Below are 15,302 nucleotides of genomic sequence, written 5' to 3' on the forward strand. Positions count from 1 at the left end.
AGGCAGAGGCAGAGGCAGAGGACGGACATTGACGCCAACTGCAGCGTCCCCCGCTTTCGAGCACCACCAGCCCTCGTGTCGTTTCATCCTCAAGCGTTGGAGGGCCGCCGGGGAACTTGTTGCTTTTTTGTCTCGCTCGCAGCCAAATTCATTCTTTGGTCTCATTACGGATGAAAAAAAAACAAAAAATCGAGCGTGCGATGGTTTTGCTTGTTCGTAAAATGAACACCTGGGAGGGACGGGGAAAAAACAACAACAAAAACAGCGGGCAGATAGATATTCCAAAGCTGCGGGGTTTGAGAAAAACGCGGTCGCCGGTAAAATTGAGCATTTCGCGGTATTTTGTACAATTTGCGTTGAAGGCACCGGGGAGCTGAAATTTCACCCAGCTGGTGACAACATCGCAAATTTCAACGCTAGCGGGATCGGGCCACCGCTTGGCTAAAATACGCCAAGAATGATGTGAAAGCCAAAGCATTGAAAGAAAAGACCAGGAAGCTGAAATTTCACCCAATGCGGACGTGTCAAATTTCGACATGGCGCCGACTGCTTAGTTATCACTCTAACAGGGGTTTTCCGTGGCCTGGCTAAAATACCGCAAGAATGACGTGGAATAAGGCCTTTCGCATCAAAGAAGACAGCAGACACATGTTTCACCCTAATTTCACCCAATGTTGACAACGTGTCAAATTTCAACATTGCCCAAATACTCCAAAGAAGGATGTGGAAGAATTCATTTCGCATCACATGGAAAGTACAGCATGAGCACAGAGACGGACGATCGGCGGACGGCGTGGCCGACGGACGGACGACGAGCGCGCGGACGGACGACGCGGCCGACCGACAGGACGGGCCCGTCGGACGGGACCGCGCCCGACGGGGCGATGCGAATTTGAAGACTCGGCCCCGAAAAGCTTCGAGCGAAGCCCGAGCCCGCCGAGTGGCACGCGACGCAAAGGGGAGGAAGCCGCTAGCCATTAGCATGCGCCTTCAGTGCGGCAGGCAGAGAACGTACAAAGCGTGCGCAGCGTAGCGTGCGGCCCGGCCGGGCGGCCGCGCCGCACGCCTTTATGTGCGCGCATCTCGGTCGCGTGAGCGGGCCGGAGACCGATGGCGGGGCAAGTCGCGCCGGGAGCCGTCCCTTTCGGCGCCGCGGAACCCGCGAACGTGACTCCGGCGCCGCCGCGCTTCGCGCCTCTCCTCATAAAGCGACGGCGGAACGGCGCAAAGTGTCACGTTGTACCGCCGCCGCGCTCCCTAGCCCGACCTTACCGGGCGACGCGCCGCCATTTTGGGAGCGTTTTGGGCTCCTTTTCCTTCTCCCGGTATTTGAGCCCAGGCGAGCGTCGACGCGTCCTCGCCATCCGGGTGAGATTTCAGCTCCCTCGTGAGAGAAGATTGGACAAATAGGTCGCGGGTAAAGCGTGGGGCAAATCTCCTGGAACGCATTTCCGTGTCGCGACCGGGAAGAATACCTGGCTCTTTTCGAATGAAGAGCCGCTGAATTGGAACATGTCGCTAACCCGCTCGAGGCGCTTCCTGACAATGAAACGACACCGCCCGGCCGATTCCGCGTTGGTGTTCGAGGAACCCGGGAGTCGACTTAGATGGCACGCACGCGTACGTGGAAAAAAATCCCCTCCTCACCCCGGCGGGGTGGCATCCGCGTCGTCCTGGACGGCGGAGGCCTGTCTTTACGAGAGAGGATATTCATTTCCAATGCGTATATTTCCTTACGTGTGGAAACGTGGCGTGTGTCGCCGACTTGTGGAAAAGGACATTTTTATTTATGAAGCGCCGGCCTCTTCCTCCTCCTCTTTGCTTGTGTGCTTTTTTTTTTTTTCATCTACGGCTTCTAAGCATCCTCCTCCTCCTCCTCCTCCTCCTCGTCCTCTTCTCTTCTTCTCTCAGCTCCGGCGAGAAGACGAGCGAGCGAGCGAGCGAGCGAGAGGGAGGGAGGGAGCGAGCGAGCGAGCGAGCGAGCGAGCGGCGGATCGACGCGTCGCCGGAGCGAGATCGGGAAAGAGAAAAGGCCGAGCGAATCGTCGAGCCGGGGAGGAAAGGACGGCGGCCGGCCCATCGTGAGCGGGACGCGCTACCGAGAGGCGCGCGGATGCGGCAAAGCTCGCGCGTCGTCCCGCTAAGCCTCCGGCTCCCTCGCCGCCGCCTCCTCCTCCTCCTCCTCCTCCTCCGCCTCCCCCTTCCCTTCCTCGTCAACCGCCGCCTCCGCGCTCCGTCGGCCGGCCGCATGAGCGCCGATGCCCGGGCCGCCCCGCGCCTGGATGCGCCCCCCCGCCAGGAGCCCGCATGGAAACCGGGGACCGGAATTTTAGGAGGAAGGCCAGCCAAGCTTTGATCCGCGTCTCCTTTTCTCCGATGGATTACTTCCACATGTGCCGAGGGGCGTCCGCGGTGGGCTTCTTTTTTCAAAATGGCAGTTTTGCACCCGTAGAGCAGGTCTGATTCAAGGCGGGATTTTTGGGCCGGCTTTTTTTCCGGGGGGGCGACAACCGGGTGGCCCGTTTTCCACATCCGTACGCGAGCTCGTAAAGTTTGTGCTGCGTGCGCGTATGTGAGCGCGTGCGCCTGAGCAGAGGCCGCCCCCCCATCCCCCCCCCACCCCCATCCCGTTATCGGGGTTCGGCCTTCGCGGGGCTTCCAAAGCGGCCTCCCTCCCTCCCTCCCGTGGGATCAACTTTTTTTAGGTGGCTCGCTCGTTCCACTTTGGCGTCTCTTTGACCCCCCCCCCCGACCCCCTGGCCCCGCCCCCACCCCCTTTGAGAGGGTTCTTCTTTTTTTCTCACCTGGTCGGCGACCCCCCACCCAAAACCAACCATACGATTTCCCCCGAGCTCCCCTAATTCCCCCGCCCCCCCCGCGGCCCCCCGCTACCGCCGCCCGCCCGCCGCCCACCCCCCCTTTTCCGAGCTGGCGTGGCGACGCAAACTCACAAATATTTACTTCCTGTACGTGAAGAGGAAAGGGGGCCCCCCCTTCGTGGAATGCGGCAACATGGGCGTGTTTGACCGCGGGGTTCAGATGCTGCTGACCACGGTGGGGGCCTTCGCCGCCTTCAGCCTCATGACCATCGCCGTGGGAACGGACTACTGGCTGTACTCGCGCGGCGTCTGCAAGATCAAGAGCAACAACGAGAACGAGACCAGCAAGAAGAACGAGGAGGTGATGACGCACTCGGGCCTCTGGAGGACCTGCTGCCTGGAAGGTGAGACGCAAACGGGACGGAGGCCCGCCCGCCCGCCCGCCCGAGAGGGGGGGTTCCCCGGGTTTACGTCTTCGGCCGATACCCTCCGAGACCGCCGTCCCGCAGGTTTTGGAGAAGACGCCCCATTCCCGTTGGAATCGGGCGCGCCGGAGGACGGAAAGGTCCGAAAGGCGGCGGGCGGTGAGCCCCGAGGGCCGGGTCGGGACGCCCTTGCTTTGGGGTCTTTGACGAAATTGCTTCGGGTCGCGCCAAAATGTTGCTTGGCGTCTCGGACCGACGGGATCCCGATTCCGCCGGCTCATGTGTTTGGGCGGCACCGAAGGCCGCCCAAAGACGGTCCTCAAAGACCGCTATACCGACCGATAGGATTTCGAGGCTTACATACACATAAGCCGGCGGGGCTTATGTGTATGGGCGGCACCAAAGACGGTCCTCAAAGACCGCAATCCCGCAGGTTCTTGATATATAGGCGGGCACCAAAGACGGTCCTCAAAGACCGCAATCCCGCAGGTTCTTGATATATAGGCGGCACCAAAGACGGTCCTCAAAGACCGCAATCCCGCAGGTTCTTGATATTTCCGTCCTCCCGGAAGAGATCGGGACGGTCGACGGGATTCGGGCGAGCGCGAACGCATTTGAACCGGGCGCGCCGGGGACGGAAAGGTCCGAAGCCTCCGGGCCCGGACGCCCTCGCTTCGGTGCGGGTCTTTGATGTCGGTTTGTGTCTTCGCCGACCGGGATTTCGAGGCTTCCGCCGGCTTATGTGTTCGGGCGGCGCCGAAGACCGCGGTCCTCAAAGGCCGCAATCCGGCAGGTCGTTGACGGTTCCCTCCTCAGAGAAGACGCCCGATTCAACTGATCCGCGTCCGGATGAACTCGTTGGTGCGCCGGAGGACGGAAACATCAAAAACACGCGGGGCGGCGAATCCGCTCACCGGCGCTCCGGTTTGCAAACAAGCGAGCGGATGGAGTCATCTTACCGGCAAACGCGTCAAAAAGGCACGCGAGGCTTCGCTACGGCTAACGTCCGCATTTTATCCGAGACCGAGCGCTCTGCCCGTCTCGTAAAACTTTGCAGAAGCGACGCAGTCGCCCGTAGATTTGCGAGCAGTAAAGACTCGTCCACGCTTCTGTTCGGAAACGAGCGTTTTATCCGCGCGCCGGACGAATTTCTCGTCGACGTCAAAAAGACGTCGGCGTTTTGCACGCGGGCCTTCCGTGCGTCTGCACTTTGTTCATATGGAAGACAGAGTGGCGGCGTGAACGGCGAAGAAGCGAGCGGCCCGCGCTTCGCAAACGTCAAAAAGACAATTTAGTCCTCGGCGCGCCTCGGTTTTTGTGATTAGCGACCACAATGTAGCAGGCGGCGTCCGACTTTTTGGTCAACCTGAAAGATGATGATCTCATCGGCGCCCGTTTTGGAAATCAAGCCATCGAGCGTTTGTAACCGTCGAGCCGTCGGATCATGGAATTAGCCAATATGGTCGCGCGCGGATCGGCGGTCCGCCCGCGTGCGTGCTCGTAAACATCAAAGACGCACAACGGAAGCGCAGACGTTGAGATTTAGTTGGGAGCGGATTCGCCCGCCGCGGCGGTCCGGTTCCGGCGGACCGTGACAGGTGGAGCTCAGCGGGCCCTAAGTGGCGCCATTAATCTCCATCACGCCGCCGCCGCGTGTGTGACACCAGATATGTTTCTGGGAATGAGATGTGAGCGAGCGCTCGTGTGCGCGCGTGTGCGTGTGTGTGTTCATCATTCTTACGGGGGACATCTGAAGTCAGTGAACCTAGCAAGGTTCAATTCTTTTCAAGCTGTGGAGACACACCACAATGTCTTTTATGCCATTTCTTCTTGGGAACGGCTTTTGAACGCGGAGCCAAATAGGCCGGCTAGGTCAAAATATTTGGAAGTACGGGGACGAAAGCATGCAGAATGACGTGGAACGCTTTGGGCTCGTAAAATATCACGCATCGCGAATGAGAAAAAGACAACAACAACAACAAAAACATGCAAAGACCGTCTTGACATACAAGACATTTGTCTTGGTGCACCACCTAGTGGACGAATGGCTTAAAAACATTTTGCGCTCTTTCATCAAAGACAATATCAGCACATGGCGCTTTCTAGAACAAAACTATTAAGAAAAGAAATGGCGGTAAAATACGGGCTATTTGGTTGCCAGAAAAGTGTTGTCAAATCGCGGGAAAACACTTTCTGCATTTACGGTATAAAATGATCGACGCGGTTGATTTTACGATTACAAAATGTCCTGTGTAAAATCAACAGTATCCATTTTTTCTTACCGTAAACCGTCATTTAATGGTACTTTTCTGGGAGCCCAAGTCGCTGGTATTTAATGGTAAAAACGCCTTTTTTTGGACAAATGACAAAACGTACTGTGTAGAGTCAACATTTTTTACCGCCGCTGTAGAAAATGTCATTTAACGGTACCGGTATTTTCCTGTAAAAACAGCATCGTTTTGACGGAGTGAAAACAATCCACGATTACAAAATGTACCGCGTGAAGTCAACGGTACGGCTCCAACTTTTTGTGGAAAAGGTCTTACTGTAATGTTCAGTCCAATAAAGGCCCCGTTTTTCTCCAGATGACCAAAGAACAGGATATACGGCGGCAAAAAATGAGAGCAAATAATCAGCTCTGCTCATATTTGGCAAAGGGCGCCCCTGAAAATGGATTTCTTGTACAGCGCGTGGGGCTGAGAAGCCAGCCAGTAAGCGCGAGGCACGAGGCGTGTGTCGTCACGCTGATGTCACCTGATGCTTGTTGTTGCTTCGCGTGGCAGTGCTGCCTGCGCCTTCCGCTGGCACCTCCGCGCGCCCTCTTTAACGCTTGGCGGGAAGGTGCTGACAGGCCGCCCGTGCTGTCATCCCGCAGCCAAAGGGAGTGACCTCTCTCTCCCTCTCCCTCCCTCTCTCTCTCTCCATATATATATACATCCCGTATACGTGACAGAGGTATAGACTCCGCTCTATTGTCGCTGCCCCCCCCTCCAAAAAAAGTGTCGATTTTTCTTCCCAGCAAACGATTTCGTTTCGGCCCGCAAAGGCGTTTTGAGTCGATTTTGGAAAGTACAAAAAATGAGCGGCTTTTTCCTTCCCAGCAAAAGAAACAGGTGCGATGTTTTCCCAGGGTGCGCGCGTGCGACCCCTATCTCTATCCAGAAGCGCTCTCTTGTCAGTGGGCAAAAACCAAACTCGGCCCACAAGCGGCTTGAACGCCAGAAAGTGGAAAAACCAGCTGAATTCTTTGCAAATGTCGCCATTAAGGCCGACCTTTCGCTTGTACTCTTTTGACCGTTAAGAAACAAGAACGACACGTTTGAAGTCGCCGTTTAAAGTTATATCGACACGTTTCGATACGTCGCGCCTTTGACGCGGATCCGGAACGACGGGACCGATTACCGCCTCCTCGCGCTCGGAGACAAAGCGCTTCGCGACGGAGACCGACGATCATAATAATAGTAAGCGGGCATCGATACCGGGAGGATCCGGCGGGGGCGCTGCGGCCATCGCCATGACGACCGGGCTTAGTCATCCACAAACGAGAGCGCGAACAATGACTAACATCTTGCCCGGGCGCCTTCTCGCTCTCTCTCCGGGAGGCGCCGTGAATCGGGACGCGGGCGGGGCCCATCCTCGCGCAAGGATCGCCGGCCCGATCGACGCTTCGAAAAAGAAATCCCTTCCGAATGCGAAGCGGCATCCCGACGGACCTTTTTTGGCCCAAAGACGCAAAGCCGTTAATTTTACTACTTTCCATCGACCGAAAATGACGCGGCGCGGGGAACCGCCGTGTCCTTTTTATTGGGCAAAAATGGTCAAAATGGCTGCCCGCCGAGACCGCTCTTCATCCGTATTCCCAAAATCCACGCGTATACGTCGATATATACGTACGCTGCCTTTTCGATGAGCAAAAGTTTCGCCGAGTAAATCACCTTTCCGAGCCGGCCGTATTTGATATTTCCCGCTTGTTTGGAGAAAATGTGAGCCTTCGCGAGGGCCCGGCGCCGTAACACGCGCATAAATGCGCTTCCCCTTCGAGGAGATTCCACAAACGGGGGAAGGGTCGGCGGGCGGGCCGAGGAAGGACGGGGCGAGGGGCGAGGGGCGCGGGGCGGCGGCCGACGAGGAGGCGGAAGGCGTGACGCGACGGGAGGGGGCGGGGGGAGAAGGAAGGCGGAAAAAGAGGCTCGCTTTCGGGGGGGGCTGAAATTTTCCAAGGAAGCACTTTGGGGCCCGGCTTTTTGAGACCCTTTCTTTCACGCCGCCGGGTCGACCCGGCTTCGGGGGCCGCTTCTTTTTTTTCTCGGGAGCCGGGAAGGCCGGAAGCAAAAAAGATCCCCCGGCGAGAGCGGAAAGAGCGCTCGCATGGGTTGCCATGGACCTATACGAGCCTTTGGACGGCCGTTGCTATGCAGCGAACGAGCGAGGCGGAGCGATGAGCCGGAGGCCCATGCGGCGGATGAGTCATAGCCCCCCCCCCATTCCCTCCTCACCGTCCGCCAACCCTTCACACACGCTTGTCCCCCCCCGCCGCGTTCCTTACGCACACAAAAAAGCGGGCCGTCGTCGCGGCGGCCCAACCTGGCAAACGTGGCTGACGCGCACGCACGCACGCCGCAGACGCACGCCGCAGACGCACGCCGCAGACGCGCGCGACCTGTTGCGATGGCCCTCCGCTACTAGCGAGGAGAGCGGGGCGCGCTCACGTGACCCGCACCGCAGACCTCCCTCGCGCATCCCGCGCCTTTACTTTAGCCTCCGCCGCCAGATGATTTGCTCAAGTGGAAAAAGGAGCAGGATTTTTTGACAGGGACAGCGCAGCGCGTAAGATTGAGAGCGGTTTTCACGACGGCGCCACGTCATAAAAGAGCGCCGGGATCAAATAGAGAAACGAAGGCGACGGCGTAAGTACGGAAGCGTTTCGCTAACCCATCTCCTTCTACTTCTTTTCTTGGGACCGATGCTATTTCTAGATTTTTCCGAATATATTTTGGAGGCCGTTTTTAGCGTAAGGCCCACCTTTCAAAAACAAACGTTGGCCTCGGGGCGAGAACCCATCCTTTTTCCCAAAAGCTCGTCACGCGCTTCCGCTCGTCTCCGCGTCGTCGTTTTTCCTCGCCGGCGGGAGGCCTTTCCATTGAATTCCCACGCCCGCCTGGCCTCGGCCCTTTCGAAGCCCGTGAGCGGCCCGGCCAAACGTGCCTTAAGTGCGATGGCACTTAAGTGCGATGCGCGTAATAAAAAAAAAAAAAGGAGCGTCCGCCCACCGCCATCAACCCGGCGTAAATTTGGAGTCAACCAAGCGAAGCCGAGGCGGCGTGACCGAGCCGTAAAAGGTTTCAGGGCTCGGCCCGGCCCGTAAAGCCGGCGTCGGTCTCCGTCGGTCCGCGCCGACTTCTTCCGCGCCCGATTCACGGGCCGCTGCGGTACCTGGCCGACGCCGGAACCCGGAGGCACCCGTCCCGGAGCTCCGTTTGCATCCCCGATCGTTTTAGGTGGAAATGGCCGAATGGGTTCCGGCCTCGTATATTTATTTTGGATATCCGTACGCGCGCCGATACGGCAGGCGACGCGGGCAGGGGGGAAAGCGGGTTGGGCTTTGACGTCAGCCTTTCAAATCGGCGGATTCGTATTTGCGATGGGGCGACCGGAGGGAAGGAGGCGTTTCAGCGGAAGGAAGACACGAGCGGCGGACACGAGCAGCGGACCTACTTTTGCAAAGGCGGGGGAAGGGGAAAGAACTCGGGCAAGCGTAGCCGTGTTTTCCCGCCCGCCACAAAAGGCCACTTTGTATAAAGTATTCAGAGGCGACACGAGGCGCCCATGCGGGCGACGTGTCCGACGCACGTAGCCACAACTTAGCGGCCTGGCGAGGTGTGAAACGCATACACGGACGATGCCGCGCTTTTTATGGAAACTTCCCGGCTCCTCTCTTATTCGCCGCCGTGCGCGTCTTTGCGTTTCGGGAGCCGCCTTTTCTTTCTTTGAGAAACCGTCATTATCCGAAACGACGCAAGAAAGTGCCCTATATACATACACACGTATATATATATATGATTCCCAATCATAACACACAAGCGTATGTCGCAAACTGTCGATCGCGAAAGAGTAGTCCCAGATACCAAGCGCCCAAAGCGCTGATACTTTTGATACACAAACTTTCCCCGCAAAACACACGAAGCTTATTCGCCAGACTTTTCTACTCCAGTATGGAATTTTCCTCAAAGGGATCACGCGCAAAGGGCTGGCTTCAGCAGTACGTGGAGTCACCTTTCAATGAATTTGCTCTCCATTTGAAGGGAAAAATCTCCTCTTCCCGTCGGACGTGAAAAAGCAGGCGCGCTGATACGTCAATAATTAAACAGCAGCCGAATTTGCCCAGGCCAAACGCTTGGCAATGGCTATCGGCATCCAGGTCGCTATGGAACCTTCCCTTTTCGATGAGCGGATTGGGCGGCCAGTTTTGTGCTTGACCGCCCCCTAACGGCTAAAATGTGAATAGAATAACAAGGTCTGTGCAGAAAACAACGCGCTTGCATAGTTTTAGTCTTCTTACCCAACTCGCTCAACGTTTTTGTCGCGTCAAAAGATAGATGAAGACGCGTTACTCAAATGGCAATAACGATAATATATCGGAGGGATTTATGTATATTGAAAGAAAATTCATAATAAGCACTTGTTCCCGGGACGGAACTTTTTTAGTCTTTTTTTTTCCGGAAGGATACCGCTACCAGTACTCAACTCTTGAGCATGTAGCGATACCGAGTACTGATGCCACTTGTACTTTTGATGCCAGATTCTTTGAAAAAAGCATGCGTTGGTATTTGATGTATATGTTGCGGCCACGCGGGTGGAATTTCAGCTCCGCCGCGTCTTCTTTTAGCTTTCCGTTTTTATCGTTCCCCCCCCGACAAGTACGCTCAAGCGTATTTGTAAGGATGTTGGAGCGGACTGGCGAGTACGTTGGAAGGCGTTTCCAAACGCGCTTTCCTACACGTTCCCGCGGGTCCGTCCATTAAATATGTCTTTTCACGTATCCGTGTCTTTACGTACTAAAAAACCTCTTCCCTTTATTCTCGTTTTAAGAACACATGTTCCCTTTTACATCCGTTCACATTTATTCCTTATGGTCTTTTTTTTTTTTAAAGCCGTGCGCCCGTCACGTTTGAAACGGATGACCCAAGCTTGGCCGACCCGTCATCCCCAGCGGTGACGGCCGTCCATTCTTCTTCATCTTATTTATGGACTTTCTTTGTCGCGTCTGCGACGAAACGGGGCAGGAAGTCGAGTCCGGACGCAAAACCAGGTCGGGGCCGACCGCCGACGGGGCCGCTTTCAAAAAACGCAAACATCCGCCGCAAAAGGAAAACGGGCATTCGGGTAGGGGCGTGGCTTTACACGCTATACTAACATCCTCGCGTAATCTTTTCTCTTAGGGGTCGGTAGCGTGCGTGGTAGCGTTTCTTTATTCCTACGTACATACGTACGCGCCGACGCGAGGGCAGGCCGCGCGCACGGCGACCGGCGGGTTTGAATTTGGGAAGGGTCGATGGCGCCGAGCGGGAAAAAGGCGGCGAGGAGGGCACGGAAACTCTCCGCGTTCCGCTCGCCGAGGCGAAAAAGTCAAGCGGGCACCAAGGCGGGCTGCTCCGTTTGCCCCTCCCGCTCCGCCTATGCGCCTGCGCCGCTCGTCCCAATTGCGGTTTAATGACGAATCCGCCGTCGGAAAGAGCCGGCGGGCCGGGACGGGCCCCCGGACGAAAAGGCGCGGGGCAAAATGCGGCCGTGCCGCCCGTCCGCGCGGCCTTTCCTCCGTCGCCTCTGCGGATCGACCGATTGCATTTTCTTTCTGCGGATTGACCGATTGCATTTTCTTTCTGTGTCCGCCAGGTTCCTTCAAGGGCATGTGCAAACAGATAGATCACTTCCCGGAGGACGCCGATTACGAGGCGGACGCTTCGGAGTACTTCCTACGTGAGTCCGACCCCGTCTGCAATCCGGGCTTCGAGGCGTCCTCATCGCGGCCGCGCGTATCCGACGAGAGCTCCTCCCGCTTTTAGATCCGGATGGTCCGGTACGGCCGTCCTGGCGTCGCGAGACGATGCAGAAAAAGAAGCGCGAATGAACACCGCCGCATTTAGAAGCCGCCCGACCACTTGAAAAATAGGCTGTCGGCCGCGGGAACGGTGTTCGGCCCGCCATTTTCCGCACCGACCTTTCTTGCGGACGTACGCGGACTTGCGATAGCGGCGGAAGGAAGGAGAAAGAGATGGCAACTTTTTGAGCAATTGCAATCCAACTCATTCGACGCCAGGGACGTAGTTTCACTTTTTTAGTTTTTCCAGACATCCGACCCCAGCTTAAGTATCCGCGTTTGACGATCTGGAAACTAATGTCCTTCATGTACTTAAGCATCTGGAATTTCATGTCTGGACCCTTGAAAAAAATGTGAAAATATTGGATGAGCTCAAAAAGAAAGTGACAAACGAGTAGCGACGCTCAATTATTGCGACGCCACAAAGGCATTGCGCAGCAGGGAAAAACATGCAAAAACCGTCTCGACGTAGCGCTCCTCTTTGCACCACCTAGTGGCTGAATGGATTAAAAAGAATGCCATTTTTGTAGTTAGCGGCCTTTCGTTATATTTCACAATATTAGCACAGGAGGCTTTCCAAAATAAAGGAAAAGTACTATACAGGCAGTTTCCCAGTCCGCTTGTCAAGAAGAAGACAAACAGGTTATTGATCTCATAGCAGCTAACGGGAAGTTTCGTCTTCTTGTCACGCCCTCTATAGGTGATTTGAAGGGCATTTTTACAAGTGTAATGTAGATAGACTACAACATAATAAAGGAAAGAGGAACTTGTCAGGGAGAGGAAGAAGAACAGGAAGTTATTGAGTTATACAAAGTTATCTTTTTTTTATTTTTATTCCGGCCGCATTACCTTGTTCATGACGGAAGGTTTCCAAAATGAAGGCCTCCCCGTTGGCTATGCTAATACAAGCAAAAGGCAGAAACGCGGCACAGATGGCTCGCGCTAGCAAAGTCGAGCTAACAAGTCTGACTTTTGTCTTGACTTTTAGGTTGAAGCTCGCGCTACGTAGCGCTAAGGACGGCTGTCGCACTCTCTCTGCCTTTGCCCTACAGCGTTTGCGGCGCATCTGCTTGTGCACAATGTAGGTCAGCGGACACCGAACGCGCTCGCTTGACACGCGAGATGACCGAAGACATGAAAGCACGAGCTCCCGCGTCCGGCGCCGCGGGGCCTCGGAATTTTGTCGGATTTTACGGGCGGTTTGACGCCCTTTTAAACGGGGGCGTTCCATACCTTTTTGCCCGTCTCCGGACCGGGCGCGGAGAGCGATAGCGAGCGTCGCCGCCGCCGCCAGTACTTTTGACGACGTTTCGGAACGGACGGCGCCGGGTCGTTTTAAAGAAAGACCCGTACATTCCGTATTGCCAAAGATACGTTATTGCAAGATACCGCGTCAAACCACAAAGTGGGAAATGTTTTTAGCGCAACAATGATCTCGGACAATGATACGGGAATATATAGTGTCGGGGCGGCAATACCGACAGGGCTATAATGCTACGTAACTGAAACGAGGATACGGGAATATACGGTACGTTTCCAAAGCGACGACGCTATTGGAGGGTACGATGTCAAACGGCGATATGGGAAAACGTGTTAGCGTTTGACGGCCATGATGAGGAAACAGATGTACGGATAGCTATACCAATAGGTCGCGACCCATAACCCTGACGCCTAGCCCTACTATCGGAGGGCGCCACGTCAGACGCGGGAAAATATGTCGGCACGGGGAAGATCTCGGCGGCGGGTACGGCAAGGACGACTCGGGAATCCGTCTCCGTTAATGGGTCGCGATACACCGGGACACGGGAGTTAAATGACGATCCGGAGGGGGACGCCCGCACGTTTGTCCGTGCCTTCTACCCGGCCCCGGCCCGTCACGCCGTCTATCCGCCCGCTGCGGACCAGCTGTCGGGCCTCGACGGGGACGCGCAAACAGATGGGCAGGGAGGACACCGGGGAGGACGCCGGGGAGGACGGGAGGAGGTTTGACCCACATAAGGCAGCCGCCCGCCAGTATTTATAGACCAAAGTGTCCTAATTGGCGGGCCGCTGGGAGACGGCGACAGCCTCGCTACCCTTCCCCTTGCCCTTCGCCCCCCCCCCCCCCGCCACACCGTCCTCCTTCCTGCCCTTTAGCGGTCCCGGATTGTCGCGCTTCACGCGGTCACCGTTGACGGCTTTCGACTCGCTCAAAGTTCACGAAAAAGTTTGCGTCCTTATACCTTTGTCCAACACAACGTGGCTCGCGGGCGCCACTTAGTTCTCGCCATACGTAATGTTATACTGTATGTACGTTACACTTGTAATAATGCCCTTATTATAGAGGACCATACAAGAATACTCAACTTTGACAAAGGAACTTCCTTTTAGCTGCTTTCTTCTTCTTCTTCTTGACAAGGGCCTGTTTCGTACATCTTATACGGTACTCGAACAACCTTCTTTCTCTCTTGTTTAAAAAGGAAATCGACAGTTGACGTGACACTGTAGGTGCATTGTCCTTGTAATAATGTCCTGAAAGTCACTTATGAAGGGCGCTACAAGTACATTAAACTATGAGCAAGGAACTTCCTTTTAACTGCTATGAGGTCACTAACTTCCTGTTCTTCTTCTCCCTGACAAGGGCATATTTCATATTTAATGTACATTACTCAAGCAATAATGTCCTTAAAGTCACATATAGAGGGCGCTACAAAAATGAAACTTTAAGGAAAGGAGCTTCCTTTTTAGCTGCAATGAGGTCAAGAACATTTCTTCTTTTCTACCTGACAACACGGCCGCGTGGTGCGCATCACGTCATTGAAAAGTCAGCCGGTGGTTAAATCCTCTTTACAACGATGACCGCTTGTATGGTGCGGTCATCATTTCATGCGGACTCCTTCCCGGAGCGTCCTCGTCATTCTTCAGCCTCCCCAAGTGGTGAAAACACACGCGCACGCGGCGCACGCGGCGCACGCGGAGGTCTGTCCCGGTCGGATGTGTACATGTGCGTATTATGTAAGCGAGAGCGGCCTGCCTTTCTATGAGCACTGAGGGAGAAACATAGCTCGCCCCCGAAGGCGTCCCTCCCCCCTCCCCCCTCCCGCCTCCGCGCACGCACCAGCACCCCCCTTCGCAACGTAGTAGGCGACGCAGTAGGCAACGCAGAGACTTCCCCCCCGTGTCAACAAGGACAGCGAATGCAACACTGTCCATTTGACGTAAAGACGTTCCGCTAAACATCTTGGATACTTTACCAAGAATGAAGGGAAAGCTCTTTTTTCTTCATAATGCCAGAAAAGCATTGCACTTTCTGTCCCTCCGCCTTATATTCGCCACATTTATTTATCGCTCTTGACGAGGTTTTCATGGAAATTTGTTTGGCGTTTTTAGAAAAAATCACCGTTTACCTTTCCGACCTTATTCACGTGCTTTTCATCAAAAGCGGACCGTTGCAAATCTCTTCCCTAGATTTCTTTGATAATAAAACGGCATTTCAAGTGTCACCTCTCCGGCGTTATCGTGTTTGATCAAGTACGGAGCCGACTTGAATTCGACTGCCCGGCCCGCCGCTAATACGACCGCGGCTGCGCTAGACTTCAAAGGGGAAGCGTTGACTCGCCGTACACCGTATGAGGTTTCCTCATCCTACTGCGCGCTTCGGTAGTTCCGCGTCCGAGGAGGGCCCGTGCGTTCGGTTACCTCGTCTGCCCGGCGTGCGAGAGACCCTCACGGCGCGTCGCCGCAATACACTATAGCTTTTTGATTTCCTCGAAAAATCCGACCGAGGGCGCCAAAATCCAAGCGCCAAGTAGCGAGGGATCACTGCGTATATCTATGTGGATGGGGCTGACGCCTCTGAACGTTTTGAGGGGTCCAACGTAAACACGGGGGTCCTCGGGTTACGACGGTCTCGACGGTTTGGAGCTAAACGAGCGGCCGTCGGCACGGAAGCGAAACGAGATATCGAGCGGTCTAAAGACG

General features: G+C 55.5%; 1 protein-coding gene across 2 annotated transcripts in view; it reads left to right on the forward strand.

Moving 5' to 3' along the window:
- The window catches only part of cacng2b (calcium voltage-gated channel auxiliary subunit gamma 2b), a 21,250-nt gene continuing 5,948 nt past the window's right edge, over window positions 1-15,302 (forward strand). Inside the window, exons 1-2 of one of the 2 annotated variants that reach the window (XM_088419897.1) lie at window positions 1-3,223; window positions 11,138-11,221. In XM_088419897.1, the coding sequence (XP_088276023.1) occupies window positions 3,013-3,223; window positions 11,138-11,221 (295 nt within the window). In that variant the 5' untranslated portion in view covers window positions 1-3,012. The remainder of the gene's footprint in view (window positions 3,224-11,137; window positions 11,222-15,302) is intronic. The other variant, XM_088419896.1, reaches the window with a different exon arrangement.

Source organism: Hippichthys cyanospilos, chromosome 7 (assembly GCF_059441005.1).
Source record: "Hippichthys cyanospilos isolate Australia breed blue-spotted pipefish chromosome 7, RoL_Hcya_1.0, whole genome shotgun sequence".
Lineage (NCBI taxonomy): Eukaryota > Metazoa > Chordata > Actinopteri > Syngnathiformes > Syngnathidae > Hippichthys > Hippichthys cyanospilos.